This window comes from Metopolophium dirhodum, chromosome 8 (genome assembly GCF_019925205.1).
Source record: "Metopolophium dirhodum isolate CAU chromosome 8, ASM1992520v1, whole genome shotgun sequence".
In the NCBI taxonomy this organism is placed as follows: domain Eukaryota; kingdom Metazoa; phylum Arthropoda; class Insecta; order Hemiptera; family Aphididae; genus Metopolophium; species Metopolophium dirhodum.
Genome location: NC_083567.1, coordinates 7,204,904 through 7,224,437, shown reverse-complemented (window position 1 = coordinate 7,224,437; position 19,534 = coordinate 7,204,904). Strand labels below are relative to the sequence as shown.

The 19,534-nt window shown below is 30.6% G+C and overlaps 1 protein-coding gene across 3 annotated transcripts; it reads right to left on the bottom strand.

Annotated features, from left to right (window-relative positions):
- Positions 1–1,601: 1,601 nt before the first annotated feature.
- LOC132950874 (uncharacterized) lies at positions 1,602–18,379 on the bottom strand. 3 transcript variants are annotated; one of them, XM_061022469.1, is made up of 8 exons: positions 18,189–18,379; positions 16,490–16,511; positions 15,944–16,029; positions 13,497–13,535; positions 11,736–11,783; positions 3,908–3,934; positions 2,881–2,916; positions 1,602–1,919 (listed from the first exon to the last, which is right to left on the bottom strand). In XM_061022469.1, the coding sequence occupies exons 1-8, from the start codon at positions 18,259–18,261 to the stop codon at positions 1,879–1,881; spliced, it is 372 nt and encodes a 123-aa protein (XP_060878452.1). In that variant the 5' UTR covers positions 18,262–18,379; the 3' UTR covers positions 1,602–1,878. The 3 variants fall into 3 exon arrangements, with proteins under 3 accessions (XP_060878452.1, XP_060878454.1, XP_060878453.1); XM_061022471.1 differs by lacking the exon at positions 15,944–16,029 and having other exon boundaries at positions 16,488–16,511; XM_061022470.1 differs by lacking the exon at positions 11,736–11,783.
- Between the last annotated feature and the right edge of the window lie 1,155 nt (positions 18,380–19,534).

Here is a 19,534-nt window from a genome sequence, read left to right as displayed (position 1 = left end):
TGACACTGTCTAAAGTTAATTAGAATGGCACTGTTAACTCGTTGAGGTACGATGGTATGCGCTTGACAATTCTTAGTTCGTTCCTATTTAGTTGAAATGACTCAAATATTACATATACCTTGGCACTATTCAGTTTAATAAAACTTCATTGACACATAGTACGTATATCCCGGCGCTGTTCCTATAAAAGATAAGAACGTAAGAATGACTAAAATAATGTTTAACTCGGGTTTTCAGATCGGAAAAACTTTTAATGTATTAAAACAAACATAAATAAAACACTTAGCAAATTCAGATCGCCTAGCCCGTACTACGATCGGCGTTTCACACGCACTCGAATCACTCAGCGACATCGGGGGCCGTGCCTGCGCGTACGGCGGTGTTATATAGAAAATATTATCGCCTCAGCACATTATTGCTTCGCTGGCCTAACCTATGTCAATAATTTACAATTTAAAATATTCCCACCTATATTACATATATATTAAATAATATTATTTTGACGACTGTCTGCAATTTTTGAAACATTGCATATTTTTTTAGACGATTCAACTGCTTCTAATACGTGAAAACGTGCTTCTAAAAATTCGATTAATTCGTCAACCTTTTTGATTTCGTCTCTCCCGCACTTTATTTCCCAATCGCTTATAGTGACTGCGTCTAATTTAGTACATATAATATGTGTTATCAACGGTCCCCACTCTGACGGTTGTTGATCCAAATGCTCTTAAAGCCGATGTATGACCACGTAAACCATCTGGAAATTGTCGCTACAGACAAACGCGCTTTCACTGTAGGTAAATCACAAATAACGACTCACGTAAATGAAAAATTTTTCTATTGTTGTCAAGTGTTTGTTATTGTGAACCAGTGCGATGTATATATCATAGAACGTTAACCCATTCGGAGTACAATTTGAGAACACGGGAATTTGTAATGCAGCTAATTTTATTGATGGTACATCACTACTTATCTCTCTCACACCGATTTTTTCTTGTTCTACTTGTGCGTTGATGGACGAGTTTTCTTTCATTTCTGATTGTTTAAGTTTCTCTTCCGCTTTGGCCATTACCTTGAAATATAACTCTTCAAAATCTTGGTGAAATTCTTCCCACGCCTCTTCAATCTTTCGAAACCTGATTTGTTTTTATCTGATCGTTGTCCGTAGCAGACACATAGGTCCAAAATCATGTTAAATTGCCTCTAATTTATCCTCACCGCGCTTTTAGAGCGTTTACCATTTTGCCGATATTAACTAATATAATAAATACGTGATAGCTGGCAATTTATAATTTACGATATATCGAGGGTTAAGAAAGATATAGGCTATAGCATAAGACGTAATTGTACCTAGTTAACGGTCTATTTACCGATTCGTAAAGAGATTATACTGTAACAGCGGCCGAATTTTAGCGATAAGAATTCCACTATACCCTTTTTAACGTTTCGATCGTTCGTTTTCTAAGTTGAAATAATATCGTAATCGTTCGTATCTTCAAGAATTATCGAATTTCATTTACGATTTCCATCCTGTACGAATGGACCATGTTTAAAGAGGACTAAGACCTTTAAGAAAAATAACAAAGCCATTAAGTGGACTGTATACTTTTATTTATAATTTAATAATAATTGATATAAATTACGATACGTGACTGACTAGTAACTACAAATAATATAAGATAAATAATGTCACTTTCGCGACAGCTTACGTTAACCCGACTCGAGTGCTAACAATTATTATATATTAGGCAAATAAATCATAAAAATATAAAATCACATTATTTAATAAATTACTAATTATCTTACATTTTACCATCTTAATTAAAAGTAAATGACAAGGATAGAATAATAAAAAAATATTATTATTAATGAAAAAAATTAAAGAGAGTTGCAATACAAAATTGGGGATGTCTTTCCATCTAAAAAAAAAATTAAAACAGAATTTAATTAAATTAACTATTTTTTTTTAGCGTGGATACAGGGGAGAGTCACTAAAATATAGGACCGACGCCTAAATTGGACCACTTAATTACTCGGCTGTTAAACATAAATATTAAATTATGATAAAAACATTTATACATATGGTTAATACCGTTGTATAACGTCTTTGAAGTTATTAGATATTATTATTAACATGACAAATAAAATTATAAGGAGACCAAACCCATATATGACCATCTACGTGAATAAAACGTCTTGTAATGATTAGCACGATTTAATGGCTGCGTTGCAGTATCTAAGGTTTCTACTTTAGCCCGTTGGTATAGGGATTATTCAAGTTTTTTACGTTTAATAAAAAATATATCTATTATTTTGAACTATGTAGGTACCTTTTTAAATTGTATAGATTATATTATAATTACGCATTTATACAATACCTATATGTGAAGTTAGCCCCTCTAAGTTGTTTGATTTTAAAAGGATGAATTGTAATTTGTAAGTTAATGTACTAAATTTTTATGTAAATGTAAGTTAAGTTAATTTTGACCATACCATAGTTAAAAAAAATAATAATATTCCATATTTAAATGTATGAAAAAGTGAAGTTATCGGCACGATTTAAATTATTAGATATTATCTAAAATCGTGGTTATTAGTCGAGTTGCAAAAAATCTTAGATAATATAATTTCTGTTAAACAATTGTTCTATGATAATTCCATAAACCAATAGAATGAAATATTTTACTAACCGACAAAATGGTGGCAGTGTATAGCTGAGTGCAGTTGAATAATTATAATTTCAAAAAATTGGAATACTCCTAAATGTCTAAAGCGGTCCAACCTAGGTAACTCTCCCCTAATTATAGAACAAATTAGTGTGTATTTAATGAATTATAAGATATCATATTAAATAACAGATTTAATCAGTTTAATAATTACTGTTTCTAGTATACTCTATGTATCCGTCTACAATAACTGAAATAATAATATGCATTAGCTTTGTTATAGGTACCTATTTATTTTGTATTGTAAGTTTATCAGCGTAATAATTTTACTTTCTTGATTTTTAATCGAATAAGTATGGTAATAATTGAGATGAAAAATGTCTGAATCTTGAAAACTTCAAGAATTTGTGTTAAATAAGAAAATAATGAAAATGAAACTCGGTAATGATGAGTAGGTTGGTAATTTAGCTAGCTTTAATATAAAATACTAATGAGAGAGATTTGATATCACACCCAAGCGGTATAACCACTTGAATCCATTAAAACGTCGGCGTGAATAGTCCCAAAATTTCTATTTTTTAACTTTTCTCCTAAACTATGATAGCTAGAAAATCGGGTGATAACTCATTAAAAAGGGATTATTAAGTAGATACTAAATGGGGAATTAAGATATTTAAAAAAAAATTATTTTATTTTTCACAGATAAAAAAAAGGATTATTTTTCGCTAGATTTTCATTTAGCGAGGTAGATTTCCGAAACTGGATTGCGGATTTTGTTGTTTGGGGGCTTGTTAGATTTACATTGGCTAGGAAAAGTGCACAGAAGATTTTCAAAATTTTATTTCCAATCGTTAATTCACTACAAAGCTGTAAAGCTCAATAACATCAAAAAACGCCCAATAAAATTTGTATTAATTTAATTTATTTAACCCTAAAAACTTAAAAATAATTCATAATACGCATAATGGTTCCGTTTTCAGAAATATCATGGTTGGACTTTGAATTTTAATATATAAGATTTATACCATAACACGTCCAATGGTGGTGGGGAGGGGCTTAAGCCTCCTTAGCCCCTTTATCTGGGTACACCACTGTTTAGATACATAGCAATATATAAAATATAATATACATGCATTAAAAACGCTTTATAATTTAAATATTTATTGTATCAGAAAACAATATTTTAAACAATAACCAATGTCGAACATATAGAACATTAATTACAGTAATTATTTACTTACCACCGCAATTAGAGCAACCTTTTGTATCTATATAAACATTGTAAGTAATAGAATATAAATAAAATATATAATATTAATTCTAACCGTCACGCCAGACGTTGTACGTGCCTGTTCATGTCATATTTCTACCTATTGTAATAGTAGCTGGTAATACAACATATATTACATGTAATAAATGAAACCATTTCAATAAACTAATAAATATGTGATAGCTACTTAGCCTTCCATATACGGATTAAAAAAAAAGCTAGTTATCTCAGATCACGGGCAAATCGACATCGGCGTTTTCCGCTTTGTGAACTAATTTAACCAACGAGGACAATTTATTCATGTGTGTCAAATTGGATAAATATATAACAGCAATTTATATAAATCGAAGGTGGTTCTGGTTCAAATTACTCTCTACATTTTCCTGATACCTTTAAGAACAATTTTAAGGTTTTACAGAATCCGTCTAATAGTTTTTTAGTACATTATAAACTTCAAACAAACATTCACTCATAACCCTCATATTAAAATATAATTTATTTATTCGAGGCCATAAAGAGACAAATTGATGCATGCTTTTACCTGAGTTTACCTTAGTTGGTACTTTTGGGAGGTCAAAATTGAAAATTCCAAGTAGTTTTAAAAAGTTTCGAGAAAAATAAAAGAAAAGAGAAAGAAAAGTGATAATTTTTACGCAAAACCAATTTTTTAGGAAATTGATTTTTTGGTGTAACTCAAAAATTAATAACCGTAGACCATTGAAATTTTCACCAAATATTTATATTAGCATTTTACATAAATGGTAACATTTCAATAATATTTTGAGTCTTTTTGGGCTAGTTATAGCCTTGAGAAATTTTTAGAAAATATTGTAATTCTTTTTTTTAACTATTCTCGATAAAAACATTTTCACCTAGTAAAAAAAGCTTGAAAATTAATATGCAATTGAAGTTAAAATTTTGATAAAATTCAACAAAATATTGAAAAAAATTTTAGTTGGAAATTCATAAATTTTTCAAAACTGACATTACAAACGTTGAAAGAAGACTCCTCCCAAATTTATCTACTTTAATCAAAAAAAAAAGCTCCCCCCCTGACTAAGATTTAGTCCCCCCCCCCCACAAACATCCCTTATTGATTTAGATATAAGCCCCCTATGGGTTATTTTAAATAAATAGTTTTGTTAGCCCCCCCCCCCAAAGTTTAACCCTAGTTAATGGTGAAGACTGCAGACAACTATGCAGATCCCTCTCTGGATAATGATTTGACTGGATTGATACGAGTTATGTCTAGATCATATCACTATTAAATTATCTTATAGAGGTGTTGGCGTACCGGGGATTACGACGATATTCGACCAACGGCGGCGTGTGCAGATCGACGGCGCGTTGGACGATGTGAGTTACGGATCGATATGAGGGTACCGCGGCGGATTTTTTGCGGCTCACGGGGCGACGACACTACTTGGACAACGGCGGTACGTACACTTCTACGGCGCGTTGAACAAAATACGTTATAAATCGAAATTGGCGTACCACGGCGACTTTTGCGGCTCACTGGACGACAACAGAATTCGGCCAACGGTGGTGCGTACAGTTCGACGGCGCGTGGGACAAGGTGCGTTACGAATCAACGGACGACGATGATTATTTGCGGCTCACTAGACGAAAAGACGGTCGGATAAATGCGGCGCGTACTATGGTAACGGGGCGTCTCATGAATACGAACTAGCGGTGGTGACCACGGCAGTCCGGAGTAACGGTGGCTCCCCTATGCAAGGGAAGTTCTGTATAACTACTGTATCAATATTGGTACAGTACGAATTGCTTCGTACCCCTGAGCACTAATGACACAGTTAGTCGGAACGTGAATTGATGATTCGTGGATTCCGTCGGAGGAGTCCACTATAAGCGTATTTAAACTGCTGGTCGTATGGATGCTTTTGGCTCGGTGCCGAGTGGTACAATCGCGTGATATTCAGATTAGGTGTTTTTCAATGTTGAGATTTTAGTGGAAAATTACGATGTAGATGTTGATGATATGTATTCATATTGTTACCAGTATGGTTGTAGATACTTACAAACTTTGATTGTGAGTAAGTATGCTATAAGTATCTGCGCGTTTAATGAGTGGTGTTTGATGCGTTCACTCTAGTGTCAATATGAACAGCGCACATTTTGTGTGCGTTGTGATTTTATTTTGAAATATACATTTTTACTATACCATGCCTAACCTCTAGAGGTTGGGGTCGGTATGGATGGTGATTTAAACTATGGATTTGGATTTTTTTTTTTTTTTTTTTATTAGGAAAAAATAAGGCTTCGACATCACAGGTCATTAGCCTAGTTTGAATTGAGTACAAGACAAAAAATATTATAGCTTAATGACAACGGAAAGGGTTTTTACATTGTTAAAGTTTGTTTATGAGGTGGATTTGAGTAAGAAAAGAGATAATTTTAATAATATTATTTTCGTTTAGTGCTTCTTCCATATTCGGTGGTATAGCTAGATTGTTTCTTGCGTCCCTGTACTTTGAGCAATCCTGGATGATATGTTGTATTGAGAGGTCGGCATGGCATTCGTCGCAGGTGGGAGGTGGGTTTTTGTTGATGAGAAAAGCGTTGGTTGTGAAGGAATGTCCGATTCTGCATCTTGTGATGGCAACTTCCTGGCGTCTGTTGAGGAAGTACGGTGGGTTTCACTTTTTTGTGTCTTTCTTGACTGATTTAAGCTTGTTGGTAGGCGGAATAGCATCCCAATGATTTTGCCATCTAGCATGTATTTTACGTTTGATGGATGATTTAATGTCATTAGACGGTAGGTCGGAAATTGTTGGGTGGAGGATAATTTTGGTTGCAAGGTCAGCTGCCTTGTCAGCCATTTCATTGCCAGTAATACCAATGTGTGATGGAACCCACATAAATTCGATGTTTTTGGTGGTCGATTTAAATATTATTTGGATATTTTGGGTAGTTTCGTTTGAGGGTAGTGGGTTTTGAAGGGCAAGTAAAGCACTGAGTGAATCACTTAAAATTAGAATGTGGTTTGAGTTGATAGTATTGGCTAATATGATAGCTTCATTAATGGCTTGAGATTCAGCCGAGAATATACAAGTTTCCGGCGGGAGCTTGTGAAGGAGTGTGATATTTTTTTGGATTATTGAAAATCCAACACCTTGAGTGGATTTAGAAGCATCAGTGTATATTTTTTCGAAGTGTGAATATTTGTCTTGGATAATTTCATAAAATTGCGAGGTGATAATATTGGGATTTGTGTCGAGTTTGTTAAGTTGTAGAAGCTCAGTATTGACTTTGATTTTCCAAAGCCAAGTGGGATGGTTTGGGTATGTGATTTTGTTTTTGACAGATGTGTATGGTGTGTTTATTGATTAGTTGGAAGAAGATGTCATGTATAGATAATACGGGGTTTTTTATTGTAAAAATTAAATTTGCGGTTTTGTCGTTAAAAAAGTTATTGTATCCCATGTGGTTTGGAGTGCTTTTTCTTTTTATTCCATAATTTAAAAGTTCTTTTTCCCTAAGTAGATTGAGGGGAAGTTCTCCAGCATAGCATAGAATGCTGTCAATGGGGCTGGTTCTGAATGCTCCTATTTATAGGCGAATACCCTCATTGTGGATTGGATCCAATGTTTTTAATAGCTTTTCTTTGGCTGTAATATAAATTTGGGCACCATACTGTATTTGTGATAATATAAGGAATTTATAGACTGTTATAAGTGATTTCGTTTTGGCACCCCATGTATGGTGGGAAAGTGTTTTTATGATGTTCATTCGGGCTTTGCATGTACTTTTAAGCTTTTTTATGTGTGAGCCCCTTAGTTTATTGTCGAATATCATTCCAAGTACGCGGAGATTTTCACAAATGGGTATTGGGGAGTTTTTAAGGTGAAATTGTATGTTTGCTCTAGGGTTAGTATGGAAGGTAATACATTGGCTTTTACCAGCAGAGAATTTGAAGCCAGTTTTGTGAGACCAATCTTGGAGTATATTTAGTGCGTCTTGTAATATATCCACAGTTGTTTTGGTGTTTTGTCCGCTGCAGTAGATGTGACAATCATCGGCGAATAGTAGATGTTTTGTGGGTTTCGGTATGTTTTTGAAAATGTCATTGATGGCCAGTAAAAACATTGTAACGCTAATAACAGACCCTTGGGGTAGTCCATTTTCTGTTTGGTGGATTTTTGATAGTTCTGATAGGGCTCTGACTTGGATTTTGCGATTTTTTAGGAAATTTTGTAAGAATAGAAACATTTTGCCGTTTATGCCACTGTTTTGTATGATTTCGAGGACTCTATTCCTCCATACCATGTCATATGCTTTTTCTAAATCTAAAGATATTAGTATGAGGTGATGTTTTTTATTTTTAGCATTGCAGATATCCGTGTGGAGGGTGGCGAGTATGTCAATGGTAGTGTGGTTTTTGCGAAAGCTGCATTGTTCCTTAATTATTAGGTTAGATGTTTCTAAGTGCCAAATTAGTCGTTTATTGACCATTTTTTCCATGGTTTTTGCTATTGTATTAATAAGTGAAATAGGTCTATAATTGATAATATCGAATTTGTTTTTATTGGGTTTAGGGATCGGTATTATAATCGAATTGTGCCATTGATCAGGGTATATACCTCTGATCCAAATAATATTAAATATTTGGAGAAGAATATCATGGCCTGTTGTGGGTAGGTTTTGGATAAAAGAAAAAGGAATCCCATCGGGACCGGGGCTTTTGTTTTTACATCCGGATAAGGCAGTATGGAGTTACTAAAGGGCATATTAAGGTGGTTATCTTCTTCGTGATTAGAAGTTGATTTCTAGTTCCTTTTTGAGGTTATCTTCGACGGTATTTTTGAATTTAATAAATTCTGGGTCATAATTTGAGCAGTCACTATTTTTTTTGAACTGTTGTGCAAATGCTTCGGCTATATCTGAAGGTAGTGAGAGAGTATCATCATTAAAATGTAAGATGGGTGGTAGCGGTTGATGATTTATGCCCTTAATCGATTTAATTTTTATTTTTTTGATTTGGATTTGTATGGTTACAATATTCATACATAAATTAAAGAAATTTCATCAATCAATTATTGATAATTTGTTGTAACTTATAAATGAATGTACCCAGTTACTTGACATTTTTACTTAATGTTAAAACGACCATTATCCATACATCGTAATATTTTCAAACAATTTTGAAACTTTTTCAGCTATTAATACTATTAAAATTGAAAATTTCTCATGACTATTAATCTAATATTTAATGTTGTAAATTATTATTTACTAAGAAATGCATAAAAGTTTTTCTTTTCGTATCTAAAATTGAAAATTTTGCATAAGTTTTCCTACCTAATACCTATAACAAATAAAAAAAAGGTAGGTAAGTGGATATCGCTCAGCTGTACAGTAGGTTACAAGTAGGTCACTGTAATGGATGGTGTTAAATTTGAATTCAATGATATAATATCATTGTATAAGAAAAACGATTCTGAGCGAAAACGGTCAGTCAGCCTATGATAGGAGCCTATGAAATAAGTATATTTGATGATATTATTGTAAATAAAGTAATTTATATATATCCTATTTACGTGGAACCTTGTTTTAAATTTTCAATCCTTAGCTATAAAAGTTGAACATTTTATACATTTTTAACTAAAAAATAATTATTAAATTATAAATTTGATAAATTTTGTCAAAATTTGAAATTTAAATGCTTATAAAAAAAAAATTGTGCATATGTATCTTCAATATTTTTTAACTTCTATTGTAACAGTATATCAGGAGCCTTGCATAAAATTTTCACGCTTTTCTACCTAACAAATAAAATTTTATTGATATTTATAGAAAAAAAAAACTAATAAAATTGAGAACTGACAATGTCCGTAAACAGCTCAAAAAGAAACAAATTATTTTCAAAATTTTATCGTGTATAGGAAATGCTAATACAAACATTCAGTGAAATTTTCAAGTATCTACAGTCATACGTTTTTTAATTACAACAAAATAAGAAAATCGTTACACGAGAAATCGAGTGAATATCAAATGTTGTAAGAATATGAATTTCAAACGCTCATAAAAATTTAATTTGACTTTCTTGTAGACAATTTTTTTTTTTTTGATAAAGGTAGACAGACTCATTCTCAACTCAAAATAATTTGCTAATTTTCGTGATTTTTCAGTATTTTGTCAATATTTGAACTTTAAATGCTTATAAATAAAAACTGTGACTTTAATTTTTTTCATCTGCCTTTGAAACAATAACCTAGGAGCCTTCTATTAAATTTTCAAGCTTTTTTACCCTACAGATAAAATTGTATTGATATTTATAGAAAAGAAAACTAAAAAAATGGAAACTGAAAATGTCCGTTAACAGCTCAAAATAAGTCAAAATATTTGGAAAATGTTATGGTGTATAGAAAATGTTGGTATAAACATTCAGTCAAAATTTCATGTAACTACGGTCATTTGTTTTAGAGTTACACCAAAAACTAAAATCGATTTTCTCAAAAACAGATTTTGCGTAAAAATTTCCGTTTTTCCTTAATTTTTCTTTTGTTTTTCACGTTGCTTTTGAAAACTACTGGGAAATTTTTACTTTTGACCTCCCCAAGGTACCAAACTAGATTCACTTTCCTATCAGAAAAGTTACTGTTGAAGAAAATCTTAGCACTTTTACTGTCCTAAAAGGTGATGACAGACACAAAAAAAAAATAAAAAAAAAACACACATCATTATAAAATCAATACATTCATCGCTTTGCTCAGAATCTAAAAGTGCACTTAACCTGAACTTAAATGTGTAACTTAATATTATAAGAATTTTTGGTCATATTATACCGCATAGTTCAGTACCTTTCAGTGCTATAAAATCTGAACCCCGATCATCACGATAACTTTTTAATGATGTGATTATTGCGCATTTAAATTGATTATATCATCATTTGAAAAGTGTAGGTACGTTATTATATATTCAAATACGCAATTCTCAAAATAAATAATGTATACAACGTAAGTTGTTCTTAATAAGGAGTGTAGGTTAAAGGTTTATAATCATTAAATGGGGGAGAGGGGAGGATACACCTAAGTACTACCTATACAAACCATATTAAAACCAAAACTAATCGACGAACAAAATTACGTTTTACCACAGCGCCATGTATTATTGCATATATTATTATATTGAGTAGTTATCCGAAATAAAGAACTGAATATAAATTTAAGAAAGCTTTTTAATAGACAAACTATAAAATCATTATTCACTACTTGACGGTAGACTAACTATACTGGTGAAAACTATAAACATATGAATAGATAATATTAATAATAATTATAATAATACCAACTGTGGCATGAACTTTACAACTATAAATAATGAATGCAGCGTTGTTAAGGAACAATTCCTGGAATTGATTCCTTTTTAGAGGAATGAATGAAGGAATAAAATTATTTTTTAAAGGAAGAGGAACGTAAATTTTATAATTCTTTTGTTTTTCTCGGAAAAATTAAAAAAAAACATTTGGGGAGAAAAATTTTGTATTTTTGTTTACTTATCATGTTTTTAATCTATAAAAAAAATAATGGACAAGACTTCCAATTTTTTATTCACATATGACTTTGTTCCGATTAGTGATTATGATAATAACTGATAACTCATGAACCATGAGGAACGAGGAAAAGAATGAGTTCCTCTTTCATAGGAACTAGGAATTGTCCTTTTGACATTAAATGAACGAGGAACTGAACGCATTCCTATTTAAACTAAAGAAACGAGGAATATTGAACGGATTCCTAAAGAAAAGGAATTTTAACAACACTGGATGAATGCATACTTACGATATTCATCTAATCGTTCACTCCAACCATCCTGATTTAGAGGCTTATCTTTTAAATTATAATAATTAGGTTATTGTAAAATTTACAGATTTCAGCCCGTTGCAAGGAATGCTATGAATCGCCAATATGAGGGAAATTTAAGTATGATAGTTACCTAATATTATATTTCTATGTGTCAATTACTATTTATCTTAGAAGGTAAACTCTAATGGTAAAAGAAATATTAAGGGAAAAGACGCCAAAACTCAAAATAAATATAAATCACTCATCCATTTTTTTGGGGCCCGTTACTGAAATTGGGCCAAAAAAAGTTGTTAGGTATCCGATAAATTCATGATGTGTTCCTAGCATTCTACTGAAATAATTGATTTTTTATTTAACCAATGTACATTTTTATATTTAAGTACACAAAATATGGGGAATATTTTAAGATTAAGAAGTAGGTACCTATATTAAACAGCGGTGGTAAACTCTTTTGATTGTATGGTAAACTCCCCGGGTCAACACAATGTTTACCTGATGGAAATGTGTAAGCTCACACGAGTTGTTTTAAAATTAAATCGCAAAAAATTATAAACTATTCAGACCAAAAAATAGTGCCTTAGGTTTATCTTCATTATGTATGTTCATATAATAATACAAATTTAATTTAATTTGAAATTTATTTAAATTATTATAATGCCATAATAATGTTATTACTTATTAGTTATTATTAGGGCCCGGATTTATATGCAATAAAAATCTATAAAGTATGCAGATTCATATCATGAATATGCAAAAAATATGCAAAATGAATTTTTTTACAAATTAACAATATATTATGTATACAAATTGTTTATTAATAAAAATGAAATAAATTAATGACATTGTGTAAGTATAAAAGTGTTATAAATTAAATAAAGTATGACTATTTTCTATTTATATTAAATTATTATTTATTAATTATTATTATTGGACGAGTACCAGCATGAAGTAACAAATATGGATTTCAAGTTTTCGAATTGAAAACTCCTACGATTATCTCGAAGCATACTTTTGTACTTGAAAAAACTTCTTTCCACGTCACAAGATACAATTGGTGCATATTTAATACTTGATAAATCTTCAACTGACAGTTCCTCGTCTTCCCCACATTCAGTTACCTAGCCGTTGATTATATCATCGATTTTTTTCAATGTAGAATATCCACGATTTTTTGACAACACATTTGTAAATTTAGATCTAGCGAAATCTATTCCTGGCCCTCCTTCGAATTTAATTTTAATATTTTTTTATGAGCAATAAACTATTTCTTAAACATTCGATTTCTCTAGTTTTGTTAAAAACTAAATTCTGTGTTACCCAATACGTATTGTACAGTATACTATACTGTTATCTAATGTGGACGTGTTTAGGTAATAATAAATTTACAATTAGAAAATCCAATATTTGTAAATTCTATGAATTGTAGAATATGCAACATTTATGCAACTATCAATAAATATGCATTTTCATTCAACTATGCAAAAATATGCAAAAAAAAATTGAACCATATAATTTACACATTACGAAACGTCGACATTTATAATCAAAATTATTCTAGGTGAATTGTAGAAGAACATGCATTTGCATATAAAACCGGGCCCTAGTTATTATAAACCCGGGAGAGTTTACATGTGCCCATCGAATAGTAATGGAGTATACCAGAGAGAGTTTACAATCGCAGTGACAAATCGCATTAAAAATAATTTTGCTATTCAAAGATCTAAATTAAATACTCACAATTTTGATAATATATAAATTTTGCATCTTGCATGGCCACTGTAATGATAATATTATGTTTCAGAAAACATCGAATGTTTACAATATTTTTAAATTATCAACTGGTATAGGTATTACGAATAGGTTATGTACTTAATGTTTATACAACTATCAAATTAATTGAGTGTAAAAGTTGAATTATTATTTAGTAATAGATACCTTACCTACGCTAAATACATACAGTAATTATTTCATATAGGTAGGTATTCAGTTACAAATATTAATTTATTTACAGAAGTTTAATTTAACGAATAATAAGTATTATTTAACCAAAATAATATTATATGATATTATCATATATTTTTAAATTGTTAATATATTTACTGAAGTGCAATTTGTAACGAGACAAAACGGGATGCTCCATTTCGGTGGCGCACTCTCGTTTCTCGTCACCACACTCGCGCATTGCACGACCGCTGCGCGCTCTGGCGCACATTAATCTCCACAATAACCGTGGAACACGAACAATAATTGAATACCAAGACGCAACATAGATAGCGTGGAAAAGCACCCGTTTTCCGCCGGTACACCGGCCTCCAGTAAAATTGAGTTTCCAACGGGACCCTTGACAAGAAAACCCAAACGTTCGCAGATTCAGAATCTGCGACTTCTTAACTACAAACTAGTATTTTTCATCAGTTTTAATATACACGTGAAAGCAAGAAAACACAAAAACCACAACCGATGTGTTACGTATGAAGCTACGGCCAGGAATAACATAAATATAAGCCAGCGGCCACCGCCAGGTGCGGTGTAAATGTGAGCCGTGGTTAAACGTCGTTAGACACTGCAACATTCGACTACGGTTCCTTAACGAACCCACTCGTACCCCTTTGGCGTCCCCTTCCGCCCCGAGACGTCGGTTTCGACGAATAATAATGAATGACATTAATAACATTTATGAATTTAATTTGTAGGAAGTTGTTTTTCATTACAAATTAAATTACGGGTGTTCAAATTTAAAGCGATAAGCCAAAACTATTTAACTATAATATTTAGGGCTTAGGTGGCCATTTATTTTTAATCATAGGTATTACAAAGTACAAACTAAACGAATTGTTGAATTCAAGAATCGACTCGAAACCATACTTTTAAGTTTTTTAAGCTTTACATAAATAATCAAAGGTTGGGTATTAAATCGTTAGTTCATTTTCAAATCAACTTGTGAACTTAACTAGATTAATTGATAGTTGAAATAACTTAGCTTTTTAAAAATAATCCATTAAGTTAAAACATTTTTAAGATTTTTTTCTTTTCGTGTTTTATATTTAAATATTGATATTAAAAGAGCACGCACAACACAAAAAAGAAGTTTTTTATTTGAAAGAATGTTCAATTGTAAAAATAATGGTATAGGTTTTACGTTTCTACTCACATTATTCAATAAGTTATGAGTAATTGAAAAAAGACGCGTGACGTTATTGGGCCTTACTCATCGTAATTGCCTATCTTATACGTGTAAAAGTTACTCGCTTCACGCAACGATTTAGATACCAACCTAAACTTATTATTTTTGAAAATTAATCTACGTGTAAATTTGTGGTTTTATTTGTTTAAGACGATGCAAGTATCAGAATTTCAATATGACGTTTAGTTTTTTAAATATAAAAATCTTAAAAAAAGACATTGGGTCTAAATAGCCCAGAATAAGGACGACAAAAAAAAAAGATATTTTGGTAAACAGCTCGTCATGGCGAGCGGCGATCGAACAACCGTGTCCGCCGAGGCCGACCGCCACTATCTCTTCTAATAATTCTACGTATTTTACACAATAATAAAGACACATATTATTGAACAATTGGATCGAAACAAAAAGAAACCTCGTATGTCGATGACCTCCACCAGCGTAATCCAGACCAACTATAATATACAAGAACCTATTATTCTTTTAAATATAGAAAATGTAAACGAAAATAAAAAAATTGAAATTGATATTCATTGTGAATTGGGCTATGAAACTAAAAAACAATGATGAGTGAAACTTTTAAGATTTAAAGATCGTTATTTTACACCTGTAGTTAATTTTTTCTGGTACAAAAAATAAAACCAACTATTAGAAAAAAATATGTAATTCTAGTTATGTGACTTGGCTAGGTTAATTGGCAATCAAAGAGTTTTTCAAACGATGATATTTTAAATCTTTTAATTTTCGTGAGGTGTCTTACTAGAATAAAAAATACTAGTTGGTTGTTCTTTGATTTGCATTATTTAATTTTCGTAAATAGTACATTTATTTATTTGCATTTATAATTTGTATATTGTTTAATTATTTTAATATTTTTATTAGTGAATTCTGTATTGGAAATAGTATTATTATGAAGTATTATTGAATTATATTTATAAATTAATTAAATCATTATTTTGTACATTAATCGATTTGCATTGTATATTATTGTTTATATTTTTACTTTTAATTATTTGTCCAGGGGTAAATTGTCCCGTTTGGATGGCGAACGTCCAATGATCAGGGGGAAGGCACGGTGGGGGAACGTCCTGGATTTGTAAAATTCTATTCCTATACTCTGTTCAAAATAAGACTGGACCTCGGCGGCGACCAGTTTTCGTTCGCGATGGTCAGGCACCTCCCCCACCATAGATCACGTGTCAGGCCGAGCCGCAGAAATAAGCCACGCCCATGCGCACAACTCAGCCGCCGAGGTCCGGTCTTATTTTGAACAGAGTATAGGTATACATGTTCGAAAAAAAATGTATAACCAGTAATTGCAAATATTCACGATTCCAATCAAGTTTAAAAATTAGCGATACGTAGTTTATTTTTCATATTTGCATTCAATTAAAATACCTATCCAACTTACTTTTATATAAACGATAATTATAAAGTAGAAAAGTCATCACATTATAAATAAAGTTGTACTCACTGTAAAATGTATATAATATATATACATGTGTAATGTATATGTATGTTGTAAACTAAAATATTATAATACTTACCCACACAATCTAATGCAGCATCCCCTTCATCCAAAATAATTTAGTTAGTAAAACATATGTTATGTATCAAAAATGATACGGTTGTAAAAAGGTCATCCTCTTCAAAGCCAGCTTTAAAATGTATTAGGTATACCTAACATATTTCAATTTGTGTTCAGCAAACCAATTTTGCGGTGTTAATTAATTTTATTACTAAATTGATAGAGGTATGCATAATCTATTATAAATATATATATAATAATATTATCTAGCATATACAACTTATACGCTTTTATTGATATTTAAATATTAATGTAAATTATGAGCATTTTAGTATTGTAATAGTTTGGAATATTATCACTCGCTTAAAAACTAAAATACCAATGGAATCCTTTCGATAGTGACTTATAGTACCCTAGATAAAGCTCTGACCTCAGAGTTTGATGATGAGTAAATTAGAGTTAACAATAGATAATTAGTTTTGCTGAATTTAAATTTCCTGTCGTAGGTATATCTACGCTTGTAACTAATTTAACTTAGGACAAGGAAACAAATGCGGATGAGTCATTATCTAAGTATGTTATAAAGTAAAATATTTTAATAACTTATACAGCTCATACAATTATTATAATTTTATCTAAAATAATGATAATGGTTAATAGAAAATATTTTATATTTCAAAAATGATGACGTAGCAATACATTTGGTTATACCATTGATTATAGAATAGAATGTATTATACCTACTAAAATTATAAAATTCTCATGTTGTTCAATCATCTTTAAAATTATTAAATATTAATACTTTTATACTATGGTCATTGGTCACAATAAATTTGTGACTGTTGTTTAGATTGGGTTATGATATTATTAAGAAACATTATAACAATTAACATAGTTAGTTCTAAATATTATTAAAAATAATCATAGGCGTATAATTAAATTTTTAAAACATCCATTGTACCTCAATAACAACTTTATGATGGTATAAATTAACTCTAGGGGGACGGAGTGGCCCAGTGGGCTATGGCGTCGGTTCCTCTCTCTGGGCACTGGGCAGACGAAAACGAAAGATCGATTCAGTTTGTCGCAAAATAAAATACGATAAAAATGACAAACAGGAACAAATTTTCTATTATAAATATTATTATAACCAAAAATATTATGAAGTATATAATAATATTATTTCAAGTATATACTATATTATTTACTATTACCTATATGGTTCACGGCCCAGTACTACGCTGCTCATGGGTTGGGAACCGCTAGTCTAGAGAGTGAGGCCACCATCCCCCGACCGGGCCATGGCAGAAACCTACGGGTGCCTGATTTTGAATTCTGCTAAAAAACACTCATGTATCAACCAACCGTAAAAAACAGCTAATGACCATAATTGCTGAGCTTAAGCTCAATAAAAAAAAAATAATTAACTCTACAGTTAGATATAAATTTTAATCAGCCAAAATTAAAAACTACCATCATAACATTGTGCGTGCTTATATAGATTCAAAATGATTGTTGTATTAGAGATTTAATTTTATTGGAAAACTGATTCTCTTAAATAATATTATTTGATTAATGTTTTTTTAATATAACAGTTTATGAATTATAATTACAATTTTGTAATTTATACCTATGATCATCCATTGATTATCCATTATTATCCATTATTATTAATCTGTGTTGTATCATGTAAAGTAAAAAAAATATATAAAGTACTTACCACTAACGTATATATTATTACCAATAATATTCAACACAAAAAACACAGCCAACATATAATTATTTTTGACCATGTTTGTAGGTACAGTTAATGATTAATTTTCAAAGCGTTGAATAAAAGAATAAACTAAAATATTTTCAAGCTTTGGTTTTTATAAGGTTATTCAGAAAACAAAGCTCGACGACAAAGCAATTGAGTAAACGCATCTAGAAAATGTTATGTTGTGATAAAATAAATGTGTAGTAGGGATAGGCCCATAAACAGTGCGATGTACTTTAGCTGTAAGACCACCTTCACCCAGGGAAAAATTAAAAAACAAAATGGGATATTATATCAGTGTTTCTTGTTTTAGTGTACCTCAGTAAATTTATTTTATAGAGTTTTATGATCAGTATTTTAATATTACCTGAAAATACATTAAAGCCCAAATACCACGATAACTTAAGTTTATATAATATCTTACTGTGTTACCTCACATTGACAGGCAAAACAATTTACAAAACATTTTCTACTTTTTCTAATTTTATTCTACTGTCCAGATAGCCTAACTATTATTTTTAGGTCAATATAATTTCTATTAGGAGTCTCTTAGTGAATTTGAGTAAAAATAATAAAAAAAAAAACAATTTTAAAATTCTGAAATTGAGAAATATTATTATTTATATAATATTAAAAATTATTTTAATAGACTGTACAATTGGATTATACGATCACTACAATCATCGTAGTGATCGTATAATCCAAAAAATAAAAAGGTGAGTAAGTGGATGTCGCTCTGTTGTACAGTAGGTTACAAGTGGGTCACTGTAATGGATGGTGTTAAGTTTTAATTCAATGATATAATATCATTGTATAATTGTATGAGAAAAACGATTCTGAGCGAAAACAGTTAGTCAGCTTATGCTATTACCAAGTATATTTGATGATATTATTGTGAATAACGTAATTTATAAATAACCTATATACGTGGAACCTCGTTTTAAATTTTCAATCCTTAGCTATTAAAGTTGAACATTTTATAGATTTTCCACTACAAAATAATTATTAAATTTTAAATTTGATAAATTTTGTCAAAATTTGAACTTTAAATACTTATAAAAAATATACAAAATTTATATAGACCATACAATTTTGTCTATGCATTTTTAATATTTTTGAACTGTTATTATAACAATATATCAGGAGCCTTGCATTAAATTTTCACGCTTTTTACGTAACAAATAAAATTTTATTAATATTTATAGAAAAAAAAACTAAAAAAATTAGAAACTGGCAATGTTCATAAACATTATCAAAAATTTTATCGTGTACAGAAAATGCTAATATAAACATTCAGTGAAATTTTC

Bases quoted from the DNA above. Each gene is read 5' to 3' on its own strand.
- LOC132950874 (XM_061022469.1), bottom strand. From the start codon at position 18,261: ATGGTCAAAAATAATTATATGTTGGCTGTGTTTTTTGTGTTGAATATT. The intron at 13,536-15,943 runs GTAAAAATATAA...TTATCATTACAG, and splicing joins CCCTGGACAAATAATTAAAA to TGGCCATGCAAGATGCAAAA. The intron at 11,784-13,496 runs GTGAGTATTTAA...ATAATTTAAAAG, and splicing joins ATTTATATATTATCAAAATT to ATAAGCCTCTAAATCAGGAT.